Source organism: Danio rerio, chromosome 7, assembly GCF_052040795.2.
Source record: "Danio rerio strain M-AB ecotype USA chromosome 7, GRCz13ab, whole genome shotgun sequence".
Taxonomy (NCBI): domain Eukaryota; kingdom Metazoa; phylum Chordata; class Actinopteri; order Cypriniformes; family Danionidae; genus Danio; species Danio rerio.
This window is the reverse complement of record NC_141027.1, coordinates 38,106,964-38,124,435: the sequence shown is the minus strand read 5'-3', so window position 1 is coordinate 38,124,435 and position 17,472 is coordinate 38,106,964. Positions and strand designations below refer to the sequence as shown.

At 37.2% G+C, this 17,472-nt stretch overlaps 1 protein-coding gene across 2 annotated transcripts in view; it reads left to right on the top strand.

The window, feature by feature from the left end:
- Positions 1-1,611: 1,611 nt before the first annotated feature.
- tent4b (terminal nucleotidyltransferase 4B) overlaps positions 1,612-17,472 on the top strand; it is a 34,700-nt gene continuing 18,839 nt past the window's right edge. Inside the window, exon 1 of one of the 2 annotated variants that reach the window (NM_001326696.1) lies at positions 1,612-2,555. In NM_001326696.1, coding sequence (NP_001313625.1) covers positions 2,056-2,555 — 500 coding nt within the window. In that variant the 5' untranslated portion in view covers positions 1,612-2,055. The remainder of the gene's footprint in view (positions 2,556-17,472) is intronic. The other variant, XM_087259787.1, reaches the window with a different exon arrangement.

Genomic DNA, 17,472 nt, shown 5'->3' with positions numbered 1-17,472 from the left:
TTTGCATATCTAATTGTAGCAAAAAGAAATTATTAAATATTGCTCAAGGATTTTCAAGCTTTCTATTTTAAATCTACATTTATAAATGGGCTGGGTGAGTCAACATGAGGACAAGCATTGAAAAAAATGTGAGAAATATAACGTTGAATTTAATAAAAACATTAAACATTTTGAAATGAGTAAACACAAAATAAGTAAAATATTTATCAAATCTAATCAATATAAAGTTATAGAAAATATGATTGATACAAGTTGTCAAAAGTGACCTTGTAATTAAAACAAGAATATTAAATGATTATGAAATATGTTTTTACTGTTACATTTTTCATCATTTACATCACATTTAAAAGGATTGAGAATCATCTTTTGCCTTTTTACCATCAAGTAGATATCCGCAATAAGAATTATTATAAATTATCATGTAGGCATGGGCTGATATAAGATTCTAACAGTATGATAACCTTGTCTGGGGAAAACAAAAAATTGTTTCTCCATCGAACACATTTTATTTAATAAACATTTAAAATATTTTGGAACAGTAGTTTTTGATGTGGAGGGTCCTTTTCAGTTTAAGATACTATTGCCCTAAAAAAACTAAATAAAACGGCTGATGTCAAGTACATCTAATTTCCAGCCCTCATCCCTGGTTAGGCTTTACATTAAAATTAAAAAAATAATAATAAACTAGAAAAAACTTAATACAGCGAACATAAAATGTAAGTCAATCTGCATACTAAAGAGGAATGTAAACCCGACCAACCTGAAAGAATACTTAATGCTCACATTGCTGTAAAGATTTCAACCATACTTGGCTTTACAGAAAAAAAAACTGGGAGTTTTGATTGTAGTTTTAAATCAACAGGCATGGCATTTCATAGATGTGAACCTTTCACTGAAAATGATGACTCCCCCATAGTGGTTCTGCATCTGCGGATTCTACAATTCCCACTTACTGACCCCCTAGTCTTTAATCACTGTTGAATTTATGTATCAACTCACTGCCTACTTTAGGGGCAAGACCATGCATACACTTAAACATAGTTTTAAAAAATGAAAACTTTAATTATAAAAAACATCAAAACTTAAGTGATATTTTTAAAGATTTTGACAGTGATGCCACTATTGGTTTCTGATCCATTACCTTTAAAGTTAATTTGTATAGTGACATTACAGGCTTAACAACTGATTGAGTAGCTTGAGCCCAGATTATTGCACAATAAGACATACGTGATCATATCATAGCATGCACATACATTTGCGCTGCTTTAAGATATATATATATGGTCTTGTCATGCGAAAGCAGTTTAAATTCCGATCAAAACGTTTATCGTCCTATGCCTGTATCATAGACATCTATTTATATTGCACTGTCGCTTTAAATGGCACAAAGAAACACAAGTCGGATGGACCTGTCCCATTGTAATAATACTGCTGTTTATATTCTATTTGCGGACTCCTGTTCCCGTAATCTAATTTCTGTCAGTGCATTACAAAATAATCCAATTAGGAGATAACAGTGGGACCCCATGCACTAGATATACGGCTCATTGGATTAGTGCCACCTTTTACAGGGTACATCTGAAACATGACACAGACAAGAGCTTCATATTACCACAATGTATCAACCCCGCTGTTGTTGTTACGTAACACAGAAGCTGTAACGTGCGCTCTTGCGTAACTCACAGTCCGCGCGCCCCCGTTTCACGCTCGCTCGCGCCTGGCAGAGCATGCGCAGTCGCGTCGGGGTCTATCCGCCATTGAGACACACGATCTCAGATAGAAACGGGTCAGAGGCAGTGACACAGACGACACTCACGTTTCTTCAGTCCTCGTGCTCTTAAGTTTGACGGTGACCGTTTTTAAAAGCAGAACGTCTTTTTACAGTCCGTTTACAGTGGTGTTCTCCCGTCCCCGAGAGGCGTTGATGGACCCGCACAGGATATTTTAGTCGCTGTCTAGGGCGAGCGAGCGTGTTCCCGTTAGTGGGTTAACGTGAAGTGAACCGAGCCTGGCTCTGCTCCGGGGGCAAGTGTGCCTGCATCAGCTCAGCGTTTGATGGATCCGAGAATCGCCTGGTTTCAGCCAGAACAGCGCGGACCGGCCAACAACCTGTGGATGCACATCTGGGACACGACACAGACGCTGGGAAACCTCTACTTTAACAACAACTGCAACACAGCCAGCGCCAAACTGACGACCAACGGCGACGGTGCGTCGAGCAACGCGGCCGACAGCAGCAGCGGTAGACCCAAGGACCAACAGGGCATGTCTGGGTCCAAACCCGACAGCGAGGTCTCCGAACAACAGGACTTCATCCCTCTGGAAGCGTTTAACAACATTAACAGCAGCAGGCCGGGCAGGGTTGTCGGCGGAGGGGGGCAAGTGGGTGGCAGCGGGGTCGCAGGAGTGGGAAACGAGTTACCAAGCAAGAGGAAAAGAGACAACAAGGCGAGCACCTACGGCTTTAACCGGAGTCTGCTGCTGACGGACGGGGCGGAGGACGGCTACGCGGGCACCCCGTGGAAGAGCAGAAACTACTCGGATGGCATAGTGGGGTGAGTGCAGAAGCGAACTTTAAATTTGTGTGGGTGTTTGGATGATAAGCCCGTTGCAGGGCCTGTTTGTTTGCTCGGACTCAGCAGCTGGCCTACACACTTGACACTTGGCGGAGGGTTATTCGGTACGTGTTAAACATGTCTTGACCTGAGGAACAAGGCTATAACACATGGCGATGGATCTGCGACCATCCATTCACTAAAATAACTATCAGGTTCTCGCAGGTTTACCAGTGGTTTGACATACGAGACGTTTCTTCACCATATTTGGCATGTCTGGAGTATCTTTGCAATCCTTCCATTTAAATGACCTGCGCTGGCTTGTCAGCTGCTCTCCCGAGTCTCTCTGCTGGCCCCTAACATCTCAAACTCTCTCAAACTTGGTCAGCTTAGTGTTATTCAGCATGCTCATCAGAAAAAGAAGATTTATATGGTCCACTCATCTCCTTGTTGTTTCAAAGCTGTATTATGTGGTACACTAAAATAGATATTCTGAAGAAGTTTGACCTCCACTGTATGGACCAAAAGCTAAACTAAACAGTGAGACATCTTATTTTATGTTCTGCAGAAGAGAGTCATACAGGTCTAGAATATCAATAAGGTCAGCAATTGATAAAACTTTGTCTTTAATTACCACTTTACAGTCGCCCATGATTAGACATATCATATTGTATTTGTATCACAAAAGACATTCTTGACATAAGCTAATGGCCTAAAACCAATTCAACATTTTTGTGTGTATTATTAGATTCTTGTTAGGGATGCTCCGGTTAGGATTTTTGGAGCAGATACCGAGTACGGATTCCTCGTCATTGTGATTGGCTGATACTGAGTACTGATTCTGATTTTCAAGCTTTATGTAACTTTAACATTGCATAAAGCAAAGTTTCCCTGATAGCAGAGATCTATCCTTTCCTAAAAGAAAAAAACAAAGGATGTTTCATAAATTCCCTTAACACATCTCGTAACTATTTATTGTGGACATGTCATGGTCAGAAGCAGCTTTACAGAAAATAATAGCTAAGACAGATGAAAAATTTATAAAGAAAATGACTAACAGTAGAATTTGGGAACATTTCAAATTATAAAAGAAGAATTCAATATCTCTCAATAGAGATAAAGTTTAGAGTGCATACTTGATGCATAAGAAGTTTGATCTTAAAGTTTGATCTTAAAATTAAATGGATCTTCCTCTGCTTGTAAATCTGTAAAAGAACACTTTCGATCTGTTTATGTGATCGGCCAGATTAGCGAGTACCGATCAAGTCATAAAACTTGATTATCGGCCGATATCAATCTGGCCAATCAATTGAAGCATCCCTAATTTTTGTATATACAATTTTAGAGTAAACTACTTTAATAAGTGTTTAAGCATTAGGTTTGTGATTAACCCCGCTGCAAATCTAACAATCTGAATATTTTTAAAATACATTTTCTAAGTTTAAAAAAAAAATGTTGACTGCATTTTCATGATCATTATCACAATATTTTGTATTATTCAAAAATTGGCACATCTAACCACGAGTCTACATAAATGTGTGGTTTCTGTCACAATGCCATAGTTATAGCTGTTACTAGTAGGTTATACTATTTTACAGTAGTAACAGTTAGTGTTATGGAAATTGCTATTACCAATGTAAAATACTAAATGAAATAATGTGATTTGTGGAAGAGTAGAACAAATCAAGGTTGCAACATCTATAATCTAGAAGATCAAAGATTACTTTACTGCATTTATGTATTGTTGCATATCTTAAAGGATATTTTTCTTTTGCATGACTTTATACTGTGAGACTAATCCCATTTAGAAACCTCCAAAACTGTATGAATTACTGTAATTCTTTTCATAGAGTCACGGTACTATAGTTATCGCCTCTATTAATCATTATCTGTCTCCCATTCACTCAGCCAGTCAGTAATCTACACCTTGCACTTTACGCTCGGGTTACTCAACAATTGTAAGTCATGATGACTTACATTTGTTTATTTCATTTTTATAAACTAGGGATTTTTTCTACTCCCATCATCACAATGATGACTGCAAGTGTTTTTGGTATGAATCAATCTAGACCACCGATAGAACCGATATGCTCACCGATATGCTCAATATTCTGCCTTTATTTTTGTTATACATTAAATGTCCACTCAACCAGCTTTCAAGCTGAAATAAACATATTATTAATAAGTCACATAAGAATGTAGTAGTTGAACTGAAGTATTATTAAGATGTATTGTAATTGAACAAATGATCATTGCCCACACAGAACCAATGATCTTTGTTTTAGTTCATAAGGCAAGCTAGTGTGATGGGATTAGTTTTGTATATTTTGATGGTTTTCAAAATTATAGACAAAACTGTGTAAAAACTAATTTAAACATATCCTGATTTGTGCTCCAAAGGTTAAATGGAAGAATGTGATAAAAACCAAATTATCTTTTTGACTCATTCTTCAAAGCCCAAGATGCCCAAACTCCATTTGCTAGCATGCACAAATATACACTACAGTAGTCAACATTTAAATTTGGATCACCTTTTATCAAAGTTGTCCAAAAACTGTTAAACAACACTTACTCTTGTCTAAAAATCTTTGAAACATTTGAGATGTTGACTACAGAAAAAAGGAGCCCAGAACCTTTTTTAATGTTCTCCAGAGGTTGTGCAAGCATGGTGAGCAACGGTTCTCTCCAAATTAGGGTATCTTTAAATCTTCTCAAACACAAGTTCTCATTAGCACACTTGTCTTTAGTGATTTAGTGTTGTAGTTCTATGTCCTTTGATTCTTTTCTGAATCAGGCATTGTGTGCACCGCGATGAAACTGTACACAAACCCTCTTATATGTGTAAAAATGTTCATAGTTTTAGAGCGGACAAGTTTGTTGAATGAAAATGAAATCAGCAATGTCAAACCACAATTTTCTTGAACAAAGGTGTAAAGACTATACTTCAACAAGGTCAATACATTTCCATAAGTACAACATCCAGCATGTCAATGAGGACAGTTGTCAAATCGAATTAAGTACTATTTTGCATAAAGCTTGTAGAAGTGGCGTATTTTGGATCGTGTAGTGGTGAGATGTTCGATTTAGGTGTAATGGGTGTGGTGGTGGCAGTAGTGGTTTGGTTGGTTTTGCAAATGCAGATTTCCCTTCTGTGTGATATGTGCAGCAGCATGTGGAGCCCAGAGCAAAGTACAGCCTGCAAGCCTTATCCTCATTTATAGTAATGTTAGCAGAGTGTTTGCATAAGAGCATTCCTTTGTGATTACTCTAATACACTAGTCTTCACCTTACAGACCTCCCCACCTGATCCCTCCTCACTGTTTTTCTGCTTCTTGAATGAATGAACTCCTGTCAGCTCAGTCTCGTAGATGTGTGGCAAATGTATGGATTAATGCGCAGATCGCCTCACACTACTGCTTTGTATTCAGGGAGCATGTCTGAGATGCCTTAAAGATTTTAATCTCGTTCTGTAGAGGGACCATTTGTTGTGTGTTTTAGTGAAGTGTGCTTCCTGCCTACTAAATATTTCCATTCTACACCATAGAGATATTATTTTCTTATGCTAGTTGACTAATTTCACACTAATCCTTCTCAGCAATCTGTTTAGAGGTGTTTTTGGAGTGTGAGTGTGTGTGTAAATGGAGAGGTTTTTCCGTGTTTATATTTTTCATGTGCTAAGCAAGTCCCTGTTCTACCCAAAACAAATGCTTCTCCCTCCCAGCATTAAACACGATCCCCATTCCTGTGATGTCACAGTGCTTCCAGCCAATCAGAGTAAGCGGAGCTCCTTTCATCTGCCTGACAGCCATGCTGCAGTGAGATGAGAGGGGAAATCCTCTCTCCACGCTCGGTTGAGCTGCTCCTGAATTTTTTATTGTGGGTCTTCTGGATCTTTTTTCAGAGTCGGATGAATTCAGTCTCTTGAACAGCACTTAATCGATGCAAGCAAGGATATTTACTTACACACAGACAACGCTGCTCATTTGGATTCAAACATTAATTAACAAATTTTTTTAATAATTTTTGGTTGTTTTGGGATTTTGTAGAATTGCAGCTTTAAGATAATATATTTATATGTTTGTAATAATTTATGGAAATTGTTGTTTACTCAAAACAAAAGGCCAATCTCCAGAATTATTAGCGACACCATACTGCTCAATCTCACATTTGTGTGTAAGTCTGAGCATTGAACATGATTCAGTGCGCCAATATACTCGAGGCAAATTTTGTTTTTGCTATATCCTTAGAAGTACGGTCTCACATGTTGCAGGTAGGCTGTGACTAAACACTTTCAAATATTAGGATGATGGAGAAATGTAATCGTTTGTTTTTTTTAATTATTTAAGACTTTTTTTAAAAGTCTTTGAATTGATTTGTTCCTCTTTTTTTTAACTGTATTTGTTCCTCCTTTTTTATTCTAAACAACACTATTAAATCCACTGGTTATTCAGAAAATACTGCATTGCATGATTTTATTAATCTGCTTTTGGACTGTCAGCTTTCTTTGCTATAACAATAAGTGGTGCAAAACTAAAATATTTTTAAAATGAAAGTTATTAAAGTACAATAACATACCTGATACTTTTAATTATTAATAAATCTTTGCTGGCTGTAAGAGGCTATATTGCAAATGAATGCAAATTTTTTTCGCATGACCTGTTTATTTGCATAAAAGTCAGTCTAGAGCAGGGCTGCCCAAACTCGGTCCTGGAGGGCCGGTGTCCTGCATATTTTAGTTCTAACCCCAAACACACCTGAACCAGCTAATCAAGCTCTTTCTAAGTATCCTGGAAAGCTCCAGGCAGGTGTGTTGAAGGAAGTTAGAGCTAAACTATGCAGGACACCGGCCCTGCATGACCGAGTTTGGACACCCTGGTCTAGAGCATAGATCTCGAGCTGGATTCCTGGAGAGGCCGCAGCCCTGCACAGTTTTACTCTAACCTTAAAAGAACGAACCTGATCCCACTAATCAAGGTGTTCAAGACTACTGGAACTATTAGGCAGGTATTAGTTAGAGCTAGTTGGAGCTAAATTGTGGAGAGAGCTGTGACCCTCCAGGAATTGAGTTTGAGACCATTGGTCTAGAGAATCCAGTTTGAGATCTATGCTCTAGACCAGAGGTGTCCAAACATGGGCTGCGTCCGAAACCGCCTACTACTCAGTAGGTACTGCATTTGAATTTAAACGTACTACTCGGCCGTTAAAAAAAGTACGTTCTATACAGTATGAATGTGAAAAGTATGAATAAAAATTCGGATGTACTACATCCGCTATTTTGACAGTCACGTGACGTACCTGCGTCATTTATATCGCTTTACTCCCATTCATGAATTCGCTCTCGGGGCATCATGGGATAGCGCAGTGTGAATGGGATGCGCACTCCGGAATCTCGCCAGAAGTAGTAAGTCATTCGGGTACTTCTCGCATACTGTTTTTCGAATTCTATAAATTCGGACATACTACTCGGCTCGCATACTAATTTTAGCGTACTGTATAGTATGAAAGTATGCGGTTTCGGATGCAGCCTTGGTCCTGGAGTGCCAGTGTCCTGCATTAATTAGTTCCAACTTCCTTCAATACACCTGCCTGGAGCTTTCCAGTATACTTAGAAAGAGCTTGATTAGGTGGTTCAGGTGTGTTTAATTGGGTTTGGAACTATAATATGCAGGACACCGGCCCTCCAGGACCGAGTTTGGGCAGCCCTGGTCTAAAGGCTTTCATAAACAACCTAGGAGGTCTGTAAGGGTCTATTTTTGTCTGCTTCATTAATGCCCTTTCAGGTTATTATTTAAAGAAATCTAGGTTCCATCTGGTTGCTGTTTTTCTCATTATAGTTTTCTGTTCAGCTTATACACCTTAATCACTGTCATAAGGTTAACCTGTCACCATAGTACATAAAAGAGGAATTTCAAGTTGGTTGAAGTGAACTCAATGTAAAAGAAAAGCAGTCTGTTGTACCAGCACACAGGGGCTTCCCCGAGAGCTTGAATTTACTGTGTTTTACTGATCCTGTCACTACCATTAGGACGTGAGAGTGAGCTCTGAGCCATGTACTGGAGGAATGACTGTCCCAAGCAGCCTCTCGCACATTAGCCCACTCAGCAAGAGCTCATCCTCATCACAAGGGCACTTTCCCAGGGTGCTCGGGGTGAACGAGTTGATGTCAGAATATGTTGCTCCTATTTATTCTTGTTTTTAGACCGGTTGCAGAAAGTTTGAACCAGCATTGACATTTGGGAAAAAGAAATGCTTGGCTATTGCTAAATCTATCTGTTTTTATCACATCAGATGAGTGGTTCCGATTTTGCATGAGCACTTGATAACACACTTAATTTAGGTCATCATCTCATTAGTACTGAAATGGGTGTGTCAGAAATGCAAAATGTGCATATTTTTGAGAACCAATACACCTCTTTATACCAGTTTACCCGAAAAATAAGTCTATAATTTATTTTTTTTATTATATCCTCACATTGTACAAAATCTGAATGATTTTTTTTTCTATTGAAATTAAATATTCAATATTCTGTTGAATATTTTGAGGGACAAAAATATGAGCAACAGTTATCAGATATTGAATTGAATTAATTGAAGCCACAAACTTGTTTGTTAATCTTTTCACTTCAAGAACACATGGCTACATGAAAACAAAACTCTTTTCTCTTTTTCAGATGCAATTAGCCCCCTCACAGACTGTTTCAGAAAATTACCCACAAAAGAGAATTTGTAAACAGGAGAAAGACCAGTAAATTAATTTTGTCAATTTTCTAGAATGTAAAGTTATAGCGCAGAATGAACATTGCTGGTAAAAGCATGTACAGATTCAAAACGAGCAGACGTGAGACGGATACTTCAGGCCAATCAGAACATTCTGATGCAGGTGATTTTTGAATTCTTTAAATTTTTTGGTCAGACATGTTTATTTGCTGCCATTGTTTTTGTTTCAAAGAGGGTTTATCCATATACCTACAGAATTACCCATGTACTTTGCATAAATCTCTGTTAGGTCAAATGTGTAAACGTTGTTGTTGTTATTAGCTGCAGGTAGTGCCTCTGCCTTTGGATGCTACATTGTAAAATAATTAAAGGCAACCAACATCAGGACATTTTTGAGTTGACTCAACTCACCTTTCTACCCAGTTACTGCACTTGATTCTATTTAAGTTGAGTGAAATCAAAAATGTCCTGAAATTTTTTGCTTTAATTTTAAGTTGAGTCAACTTTTTTACAGCTTAGAGACAACATTTTCCTTGTATAATCAAGTATTTTGGTACAAAAGCAGCTGCACAAATGCAAAATCCTGACTGAGCTCTTTATGTTTACGAATACAAGCACAGTTTAGAGGTTATTTCTGGTTGATGATATCAGAGTCTACCAATATTTTTTAATGAATGGTACTTTTCTGAACTGTGGAACATTCTTGACTGCGTAAACAGCATTAAAGTCGATCTGTAAATTTTATGTATATTTTCTGGTATAAGTGTGAAAGGGGCTAAGTCGGGTAGTTGGGATATGAAATATGAAAAACAAGAAGGACTCAAAGTGTTTGAGTTATTGATCACATTCGTAAAAATTTTCCCCAAAACCTAGTGCCACAAAAGATAAAAAAATAAATCATACAGCTTCAAAACAACAGTGTGAATAAATTTTTGTGGCTAAAGATATACCAATTTAACCTTAACACGCTACGTTTGTAGGTGATTGGATCAATATGAGAGGAGCTGAGCTGTTAGCACATATCCAATGACCAATTGTGCTTAGCATGTGTGATGGGGTTAAGTTTGAATGTAGTTTGTCATGGTCTGCTAAACACTGAAGCTGCAAAGCAACACAATGACTTCACTTGCTCAACTGACAGCAGGTCATGCTGTGCCTAGCAACATGAAATGGGCACTTGTTTATGCTTTGTCCCATTGAATGTACTAGGAAGGGTTTGGTCAAATCTGAGTCAGAGTTGGGTGGGTGCTCTCTGAAATTGTATAATATCTTGACGTGAATCTTGCGGATTACATGTGTTGAATACAACTAGATGAGAGCTCAGCATTGACCTTCAGTCAAAATAAGAAAATGTTTTGGAACTTGTACCATCAGAGAACCCATCTGTACACTTCACACAGAAGTCATGGCTGTTTGTTTGGCTCTAAAGTCAAAATTGGTCAAGTTGACATGACCTCAAAATAGAAATGTGAAAGGTAACTGATTTTGATAGGCGTTTATGCAGTATAATACTAATGTACAACATTGATCTGACGAGCTATAAGAGAGCTATAAGAACAATCTGGTTAGGAGAAGATTGCAAATCTTATAAATGCTAATGTTTGCTCCTGTTTCTAGCTGCTGTTGATAAGATGCACCAGATTGACAGAGAACACGTTTTCTCTTTTGAAAGTTTCCTTTTTGTCATAGACTTAGTTTAATAATTCACAATTTCTGTATTATATTGAGTTTTAAGATTTTGATGATGTAACTGCCTATAAATGCAAAAAAAAAAAAAAACTTGTTGCTTAAAAATATCCCCATGGCTTAAAATAAGTTTTAATAACTAACTGAGATTAGTTTGCAAGTGCGCCATGTATTTACCAAACTAAGAGTTCAAAATGTCTCTGTGGTTTAAAACGCTGCAGTTGTTTGTTTTCACTGTGTACACAGTCTATGTTGGGGTGTTTTTATTACGTTTCATTATTGTTGTGTTAAAAAGAAGGGAATTCTTAAATTCAAACATCCATGTCTGTATAGGCTATCCGGTCACAAAACAAAATAAATCATTAATATCATATTTACTTTGTCGCAAAACAAAGAAAATCATTATATTCAGTGTTTACATGGCTGTTCTGCACTTCTATTATGCGACTAAAATCAGCAAACTCCATAGGGATTCCATTTCTGTTTAGTTTGATTATGACTTTAGATGGATAAAATTAATTAAAAATTGCTGTTTACTTGGTAAAACATTAATCAGAGTATTGTCTTAATCGTATTCAAATCAGATTATGTAAACATGTTGAATGTAGATAATTTTCATTTTCTTTAAATGTAGAAATTGGCAGAACAGCATTTATTTGAAAATGTTTGTAGCTATATAAAAAAATCTGCCAATTCAGTGTGATCTTTTTATTGTGTTCTTTCTAGGGGTGTGAAAATTAATTGTTTCCTCCTTGCACTCCGATGCAGACGTGGACAATTTGGTATCAGTTCAGTAATAGGCATAATCGTTTATTATGTACTGACGTCATTTATCTCATATGTGCTATATTGCTGTAGTTTACTTTGGTGAGGGAGGTGAGCGTGAGCATTTACAATGCTCCAAGTACTTAAAAACATAGAATTTGTGCACAATTTCACTGCGTGTGTATTTGCTGGACAGTCTTTCACTGACACTTGCAGCAGAAGCCCCTGTTTTACTGTTATGGAGAAAGTAAACGCCATTTCTCTCTCACACTGTGGCCCAGCTTACCTGCTGGTGTGAGTTAGTTTCCTTTCCTCTTAGCTGTTACAGCAATACTTGTGGATCCAGACACAAGCGTGTGTCTGCAGAGCGAGATTTCTCCACTATGTCTATTATGGATCAGCTGTGATTGGCCCTGCTGTTTATCAGTGTCACTCGTTGATGAACAGCGACAGAGCGTTAGAGCCCATCGCAGCCCTTACTGTTGAGCGTGTGACCAATCATAGGGGAGTAAGAAAGGATTCGTTAGACAAGGCTCAGAAATTGAGCAGGATATTTATGTGTTTATTTGCTTTAAATGCTCAGGTTGTTCTGTGAATGTACATGAGTTTTTAAAGGTACAGTTAATATATTAGACTACTTGTATTAAAAGACAAAATTGTATTACAAATAATATATACATATATTTATACATTTTAATACAAGAATTGTTGTGCTGTGAAGTAAAATATAAAAATGTGTATGGAAAGCATCGTCAATGCACCAAGGTATCGAATTGAACTGAATTGATGGCATGATAATCGCAACCGGACCGTGAGATCTGTGTAGGTTTACACATCTAGTCTTTTCAGTTACTTTTACTAAACAGTAGTGTAACTGACAGCCTGTGCATAAAACGCCTATTTAGTTAAATCTGCTTCATGAAAGGCATTTATCATCATGAGCAATAGCATTGCATCTGATTGTGTCTGACATATATATATGTGTTTTGTCACAAGTGCTCCCTCAGATTAACAAAGGAATTCCTTAGACATGAATCCCAGGCCCTGAGAGAGCTGTTGTGGGTGACACCCAGAAAGGAAAGAGTGATTAAAGCAGTCATGATTTCAGCCAGCAAGTGACCAAAATAACATATAAACTCATCACCAACATCCCACTGCACTGACACATCTTATTATTGTAGCACTGAGACTCACTCAAATACACATTTGCAGTATAAAGTACCATATTGGTACAACTTCCTGTTCTGGTGAAATGTGTGTGAATTAAGTCACAATGAAACCAAAAGCAGTGGCAGATCTTTTGTTCTTTGAGACCTACATCAGAGTGTAGCAGATTAATAGGAAAGAGTGTAGGATAGGGCCTTGATTTAGTGCGTTAATTGTTGATTTGATTTTGATATTTGGGTTTTTGAGTGGAAAAGGCCTGCCTAGGTCACCCAAGTGACTTCAGGCAATTTTAGAATGTATAGTTGTTTAAATAGTGTATGGAAGAAAACATACATCGATGATTGATTCAACTTGACCATTAGTCATTTTATGCCAAATTTAGAGTTTATTTTCAATCAGTCTGTGGAACATTTAAAATGAGCCACAAAAGACCAGAGATATTACATTGGGGTATTTTGAAAAACTTCCTCTCATAAGTAAATGTATGTGATCTCAGAATTTCAGCTTGGCATGTGTTTGTAGTGTCAGTCAACCTGATGCAGCGGCAGTGAAAAGCCTCATGGCGAACGGTTTCCTAGTGACAGAGCCTGCTCTCTGATTGGCTGATGCTGTGAGTAAACTGCACGCTGCTTGTGTTTGATTGGAGGACAAACAGGCTGCTCTGGAGAAATGAAACTGATCTGTACAGTCAGTTCTGTGAAACGAAACTCAGAGGCCCTCTGTGTGTGTCCCATAGCCAGGCTGGACAACCCTGAAGTCAAATGTGTTCTTTAAACTGTGAAACACTGTCTATTGTTAATTATTTAAATGAATAAATGTTGGATTAAGTGCTTTTTTAGTGTTTTTTTTTTTCTAAATTGTTTTGATTAAGTATTGCTTTGTCAGCTTCTGCTCAGTCTGTTACTGTGCTCTATAATATTGTAGCTGAACCAGAGAGCAGGAGGACATTCAGAGGCTTTGTTTACATTCTTGGTCTCTTTCGGTTCTGCTGTTAGGCTAAACTTATCATCTTTTTTTTCACGAAAAGTGAAGCACACTCATCTAGGCTTGATTAAACAACACAAGCTTTACTTGTGCACACCCATATGCAAACATATGTGCCTGAAATGCACATTAATGCAAAACACATGCCTAACCATGTTTTTTATAAGGACTCTTATGGGCATAATGAATATTATGCTGCAAAGCAAACAAATGTATACACCCTATACCTAACTGTAATCCTAATCCTTAATTTTAGAAATGTGTGCATAATAGGATTGGTATTTATTAGTTAGTGTGATTTCATAAATTGTGGTGTTATGGGGTACAACACAATAATGGCTTGCAGAATAACCACAGGTCAGTCACAGTAAAAACACATGTGAAATATGTGAATAGAAATTATCGTGTGAACAAAATGTAGTTCCAAAACAACATATTTCACATCATTTTATTACATGACTGCACAAGTGAAACTCATGTGGGGTTTTTTTTCCCCGCCTCCAATCAAAGTATTGTGGGGATAATATATTTGTATTATTATTAGTAGTATTATTATTAGTATTATTTTTATTTTATTGTGTAATGTTGTGTGCTTTATTTATGCGGTCCAAAGCAAAATCTTTTACTGGCCCTGCCATTACTTTTCAAGGGCCAAAATACCAACAGAGAAAATCCTTATTGATGAGTCCCCCCAAAATGTGTACCCGAACATTAGCAAAATCTGACTTAGGACTTGTTTAAACAACTATATTTTCTAAAATTGAGCAAAATTGCAACAGTTTAATATGCACAAGAGCTTATGGAGTTGAATGAATTCCCTCATATGTAAAACTGTGAGGTAAATTGTTTAGGGATGCTTATTTCGGTTAATTTTGCTAACCGACAACCGCGGCTCGTTACTTGGATATAAACGGTTAACTGGTTGGAATAATATTAAATTATTATAATTTTTTAAAAAACAATTGACGTGTCTATTTAGTGTCTAACACATTAAATATTGCATTTTAAAATACTGATTTATTTTAACATGCTAGCATATTAATAACAGAATATAACAACAGAGCATCTTCACACACCTGCAGTGTTTCCAACAGCATAGAAAACCAGAATACACCAAGAAAATGAATAAAATGAATCGTCCTGCCCTAAATTCTTGTTTAATTAAATGATTAATTGAGATTACAAAACGAAAGCACTGACTGATCCTTTTTTAAAAACCAGCATAGGCTGTTTTTTTTTTTTTCCATCATATGTTTTTTTTCCTCAAATTGCTCACGCCACGGAAAATATGCATGTATTTAATGCCCCACTGTTATTATTATATCATAAAAGCTTTTTACATTTTTAATAGAAATCATTATTGTAAAAATTATGTCTTGATTTAACGTTTCCACTCTCGCGGTTCAAGTGTGCGCGATACGTAATGAAAAGACTAGGACAGCGCACGCACATGTTGACTTTTTGTATACCGTTTTGTTCTTTAAATATGTATTAATGTGCATACATGCTTTATAAGCTGTAAAATGAAAGCTAAAGCCTATTTGTTGTGTTTATAATGCAGATCCAGGAGGCTATTAGCATCAGCGCTGGTTTGGCATCAACAGCAATATTCTTCTTCCATTTTACTTCTTTGGCAAATGTAGACACGTGTGGTTACATAATATCGTTCCGCGAGTTAACAATATGTGTTGCAGTTGCACATTAAGGGGCTGATCACAGCAAACGTGATTTTTCATTCCAAAAATGCCTTTTGTGTTGACAAGGAAAAAAGAAGCGCGCCGATTTTCACTGCTTGTGAACAAAACCTCTTGCACACCCCTCAAATACACTGGTCAAGCGCGGATCTTCTGGTGCACTTTTAAATAAATGCTGCTGAAATGTGATTTAGTGCGTTTATGCTGTGTGTATGTCTCCAACATTTATTAGATTTGCTAGGAATATTTCTGAATGTCTCCAATACAGCTGTAGAGCGGCATTAATGCTCCCTGAAGAAAAGTGAAACGGCTAAAAACTCCAGCAAGATAAAGTTACTGTGTGCAGAACCACAGACCTTTATCTATAAATAAATTAAAATTATGGAAAATGTGTTCATCATAACTGAAAGCTACATCATGTTTGCTGGCTTCACGCACTATGCACCTGTCAGTCAGTCAGCACGTAACCCTAAAGGGTTTAACAAATATCGCACTTTACTACTACGGTTACAGAAAAGTTTGCGCTTTTGTAATTCACTTATCCTTTAATCTGTTTTGGTGCAGTTATAACCCGCTATTAAAAACAACAACAATAACAAAATGTTTTGAATGGGAAGCTGTAATGTAGCTGCGGAGGTATGCATTTTGATGTGGCGCCCTGCCATGGAAGAATAAATGTAGTGGAATCCATGCTCTTTAAAAGTTCACTGTAGTTTTCTTGACAACACAAACACTGCAGCTCTGGGATGAGCCAAGTGCAAAACCCTTGCGGCTTTTAGTAAACCATTCAAAAGATGCTCCTCTTAGCGCAAAAAGCGCATTCGATTGGCCCCTTATGCAGCCAAACTCTAAAAATATATAAAAGAATATTTTTTTATTCGTTAACTGATACCATTAATCGGTTACAAACGCACCCTTTCGGTTAACGATTAATCGATTATTTCAAGCATCCCTAACACAAATGTATGAAGTTGTTTTGAAAATTGTAAAAATCCAGAACATTTATCTTCTCAACATTGTGAGGACAAAATGTTTTCTTAAAGATAAAAGACATTTGGTGTAGCAATTTTCATTCAGATTTAGCTGGGATCAGTAACTAAAATATTGAGTAAAGTGTTACATTTTTGGAGCATAAAAAGTTCAATGCTATTGTCTTGTAGGCTAATACATTATTAAAATTCAAAATTGTGCTTATCTGAAGAAAAAAAAAAGAATTCTGAAGGTTGGGTTTAGTGGATATAAATTAATATTAGGTGCATGTAAAAAAACAAAAAAATAGCCGAAGCATAGCAAGTTCCCACAAAGATAGCTGTACCGACCAACCTTTGGTGTCTGCTTTTTTTTGTTTGCATGTCCCACCTCGTGTCCCAGAGCACTAAACTTGTGTGGTGGTGAGTGTGCATCTGCAGTGGGTGTGTTGGTGTTGCAGTTATGACCTGCTCTTATGAATGCTGTCAGACTGCCTCTGCGGAGCGTCCTGCCCAGGGCACAACTTTCTCATGCAGTTGTGTTTCACCAGTACATTTAGACAAAAATGTGTTTAGACACTGATCAGACCCCAAGAGACATGTGTGTTTGTGTGTGTCTTTGTTGATGTCTATGCTCACAGCTTTGCAGGATTTGCTTGTTTGGGCAGCGTGGGTGACCGTACTAAGATCTTTCTTGAGATAGAAAATAGGAATTTCTGAATTCACGTTTGATTCGACATGTATATTGTTCAATCTTTTTGAATAATGCTTAGCATTTTAATTAGTCACATTCACAAGTAATGAGATGCCTAGAATTCCTAGAGTGCAAGTTGTTCTTTAGGGTGTGATTTGAACTGTCCAGAATGATGGATGACGTAAGGAATCCTTTTGCTTCTCACATAACTAATAAATGAACCTTTATTAAGATTAAATGAT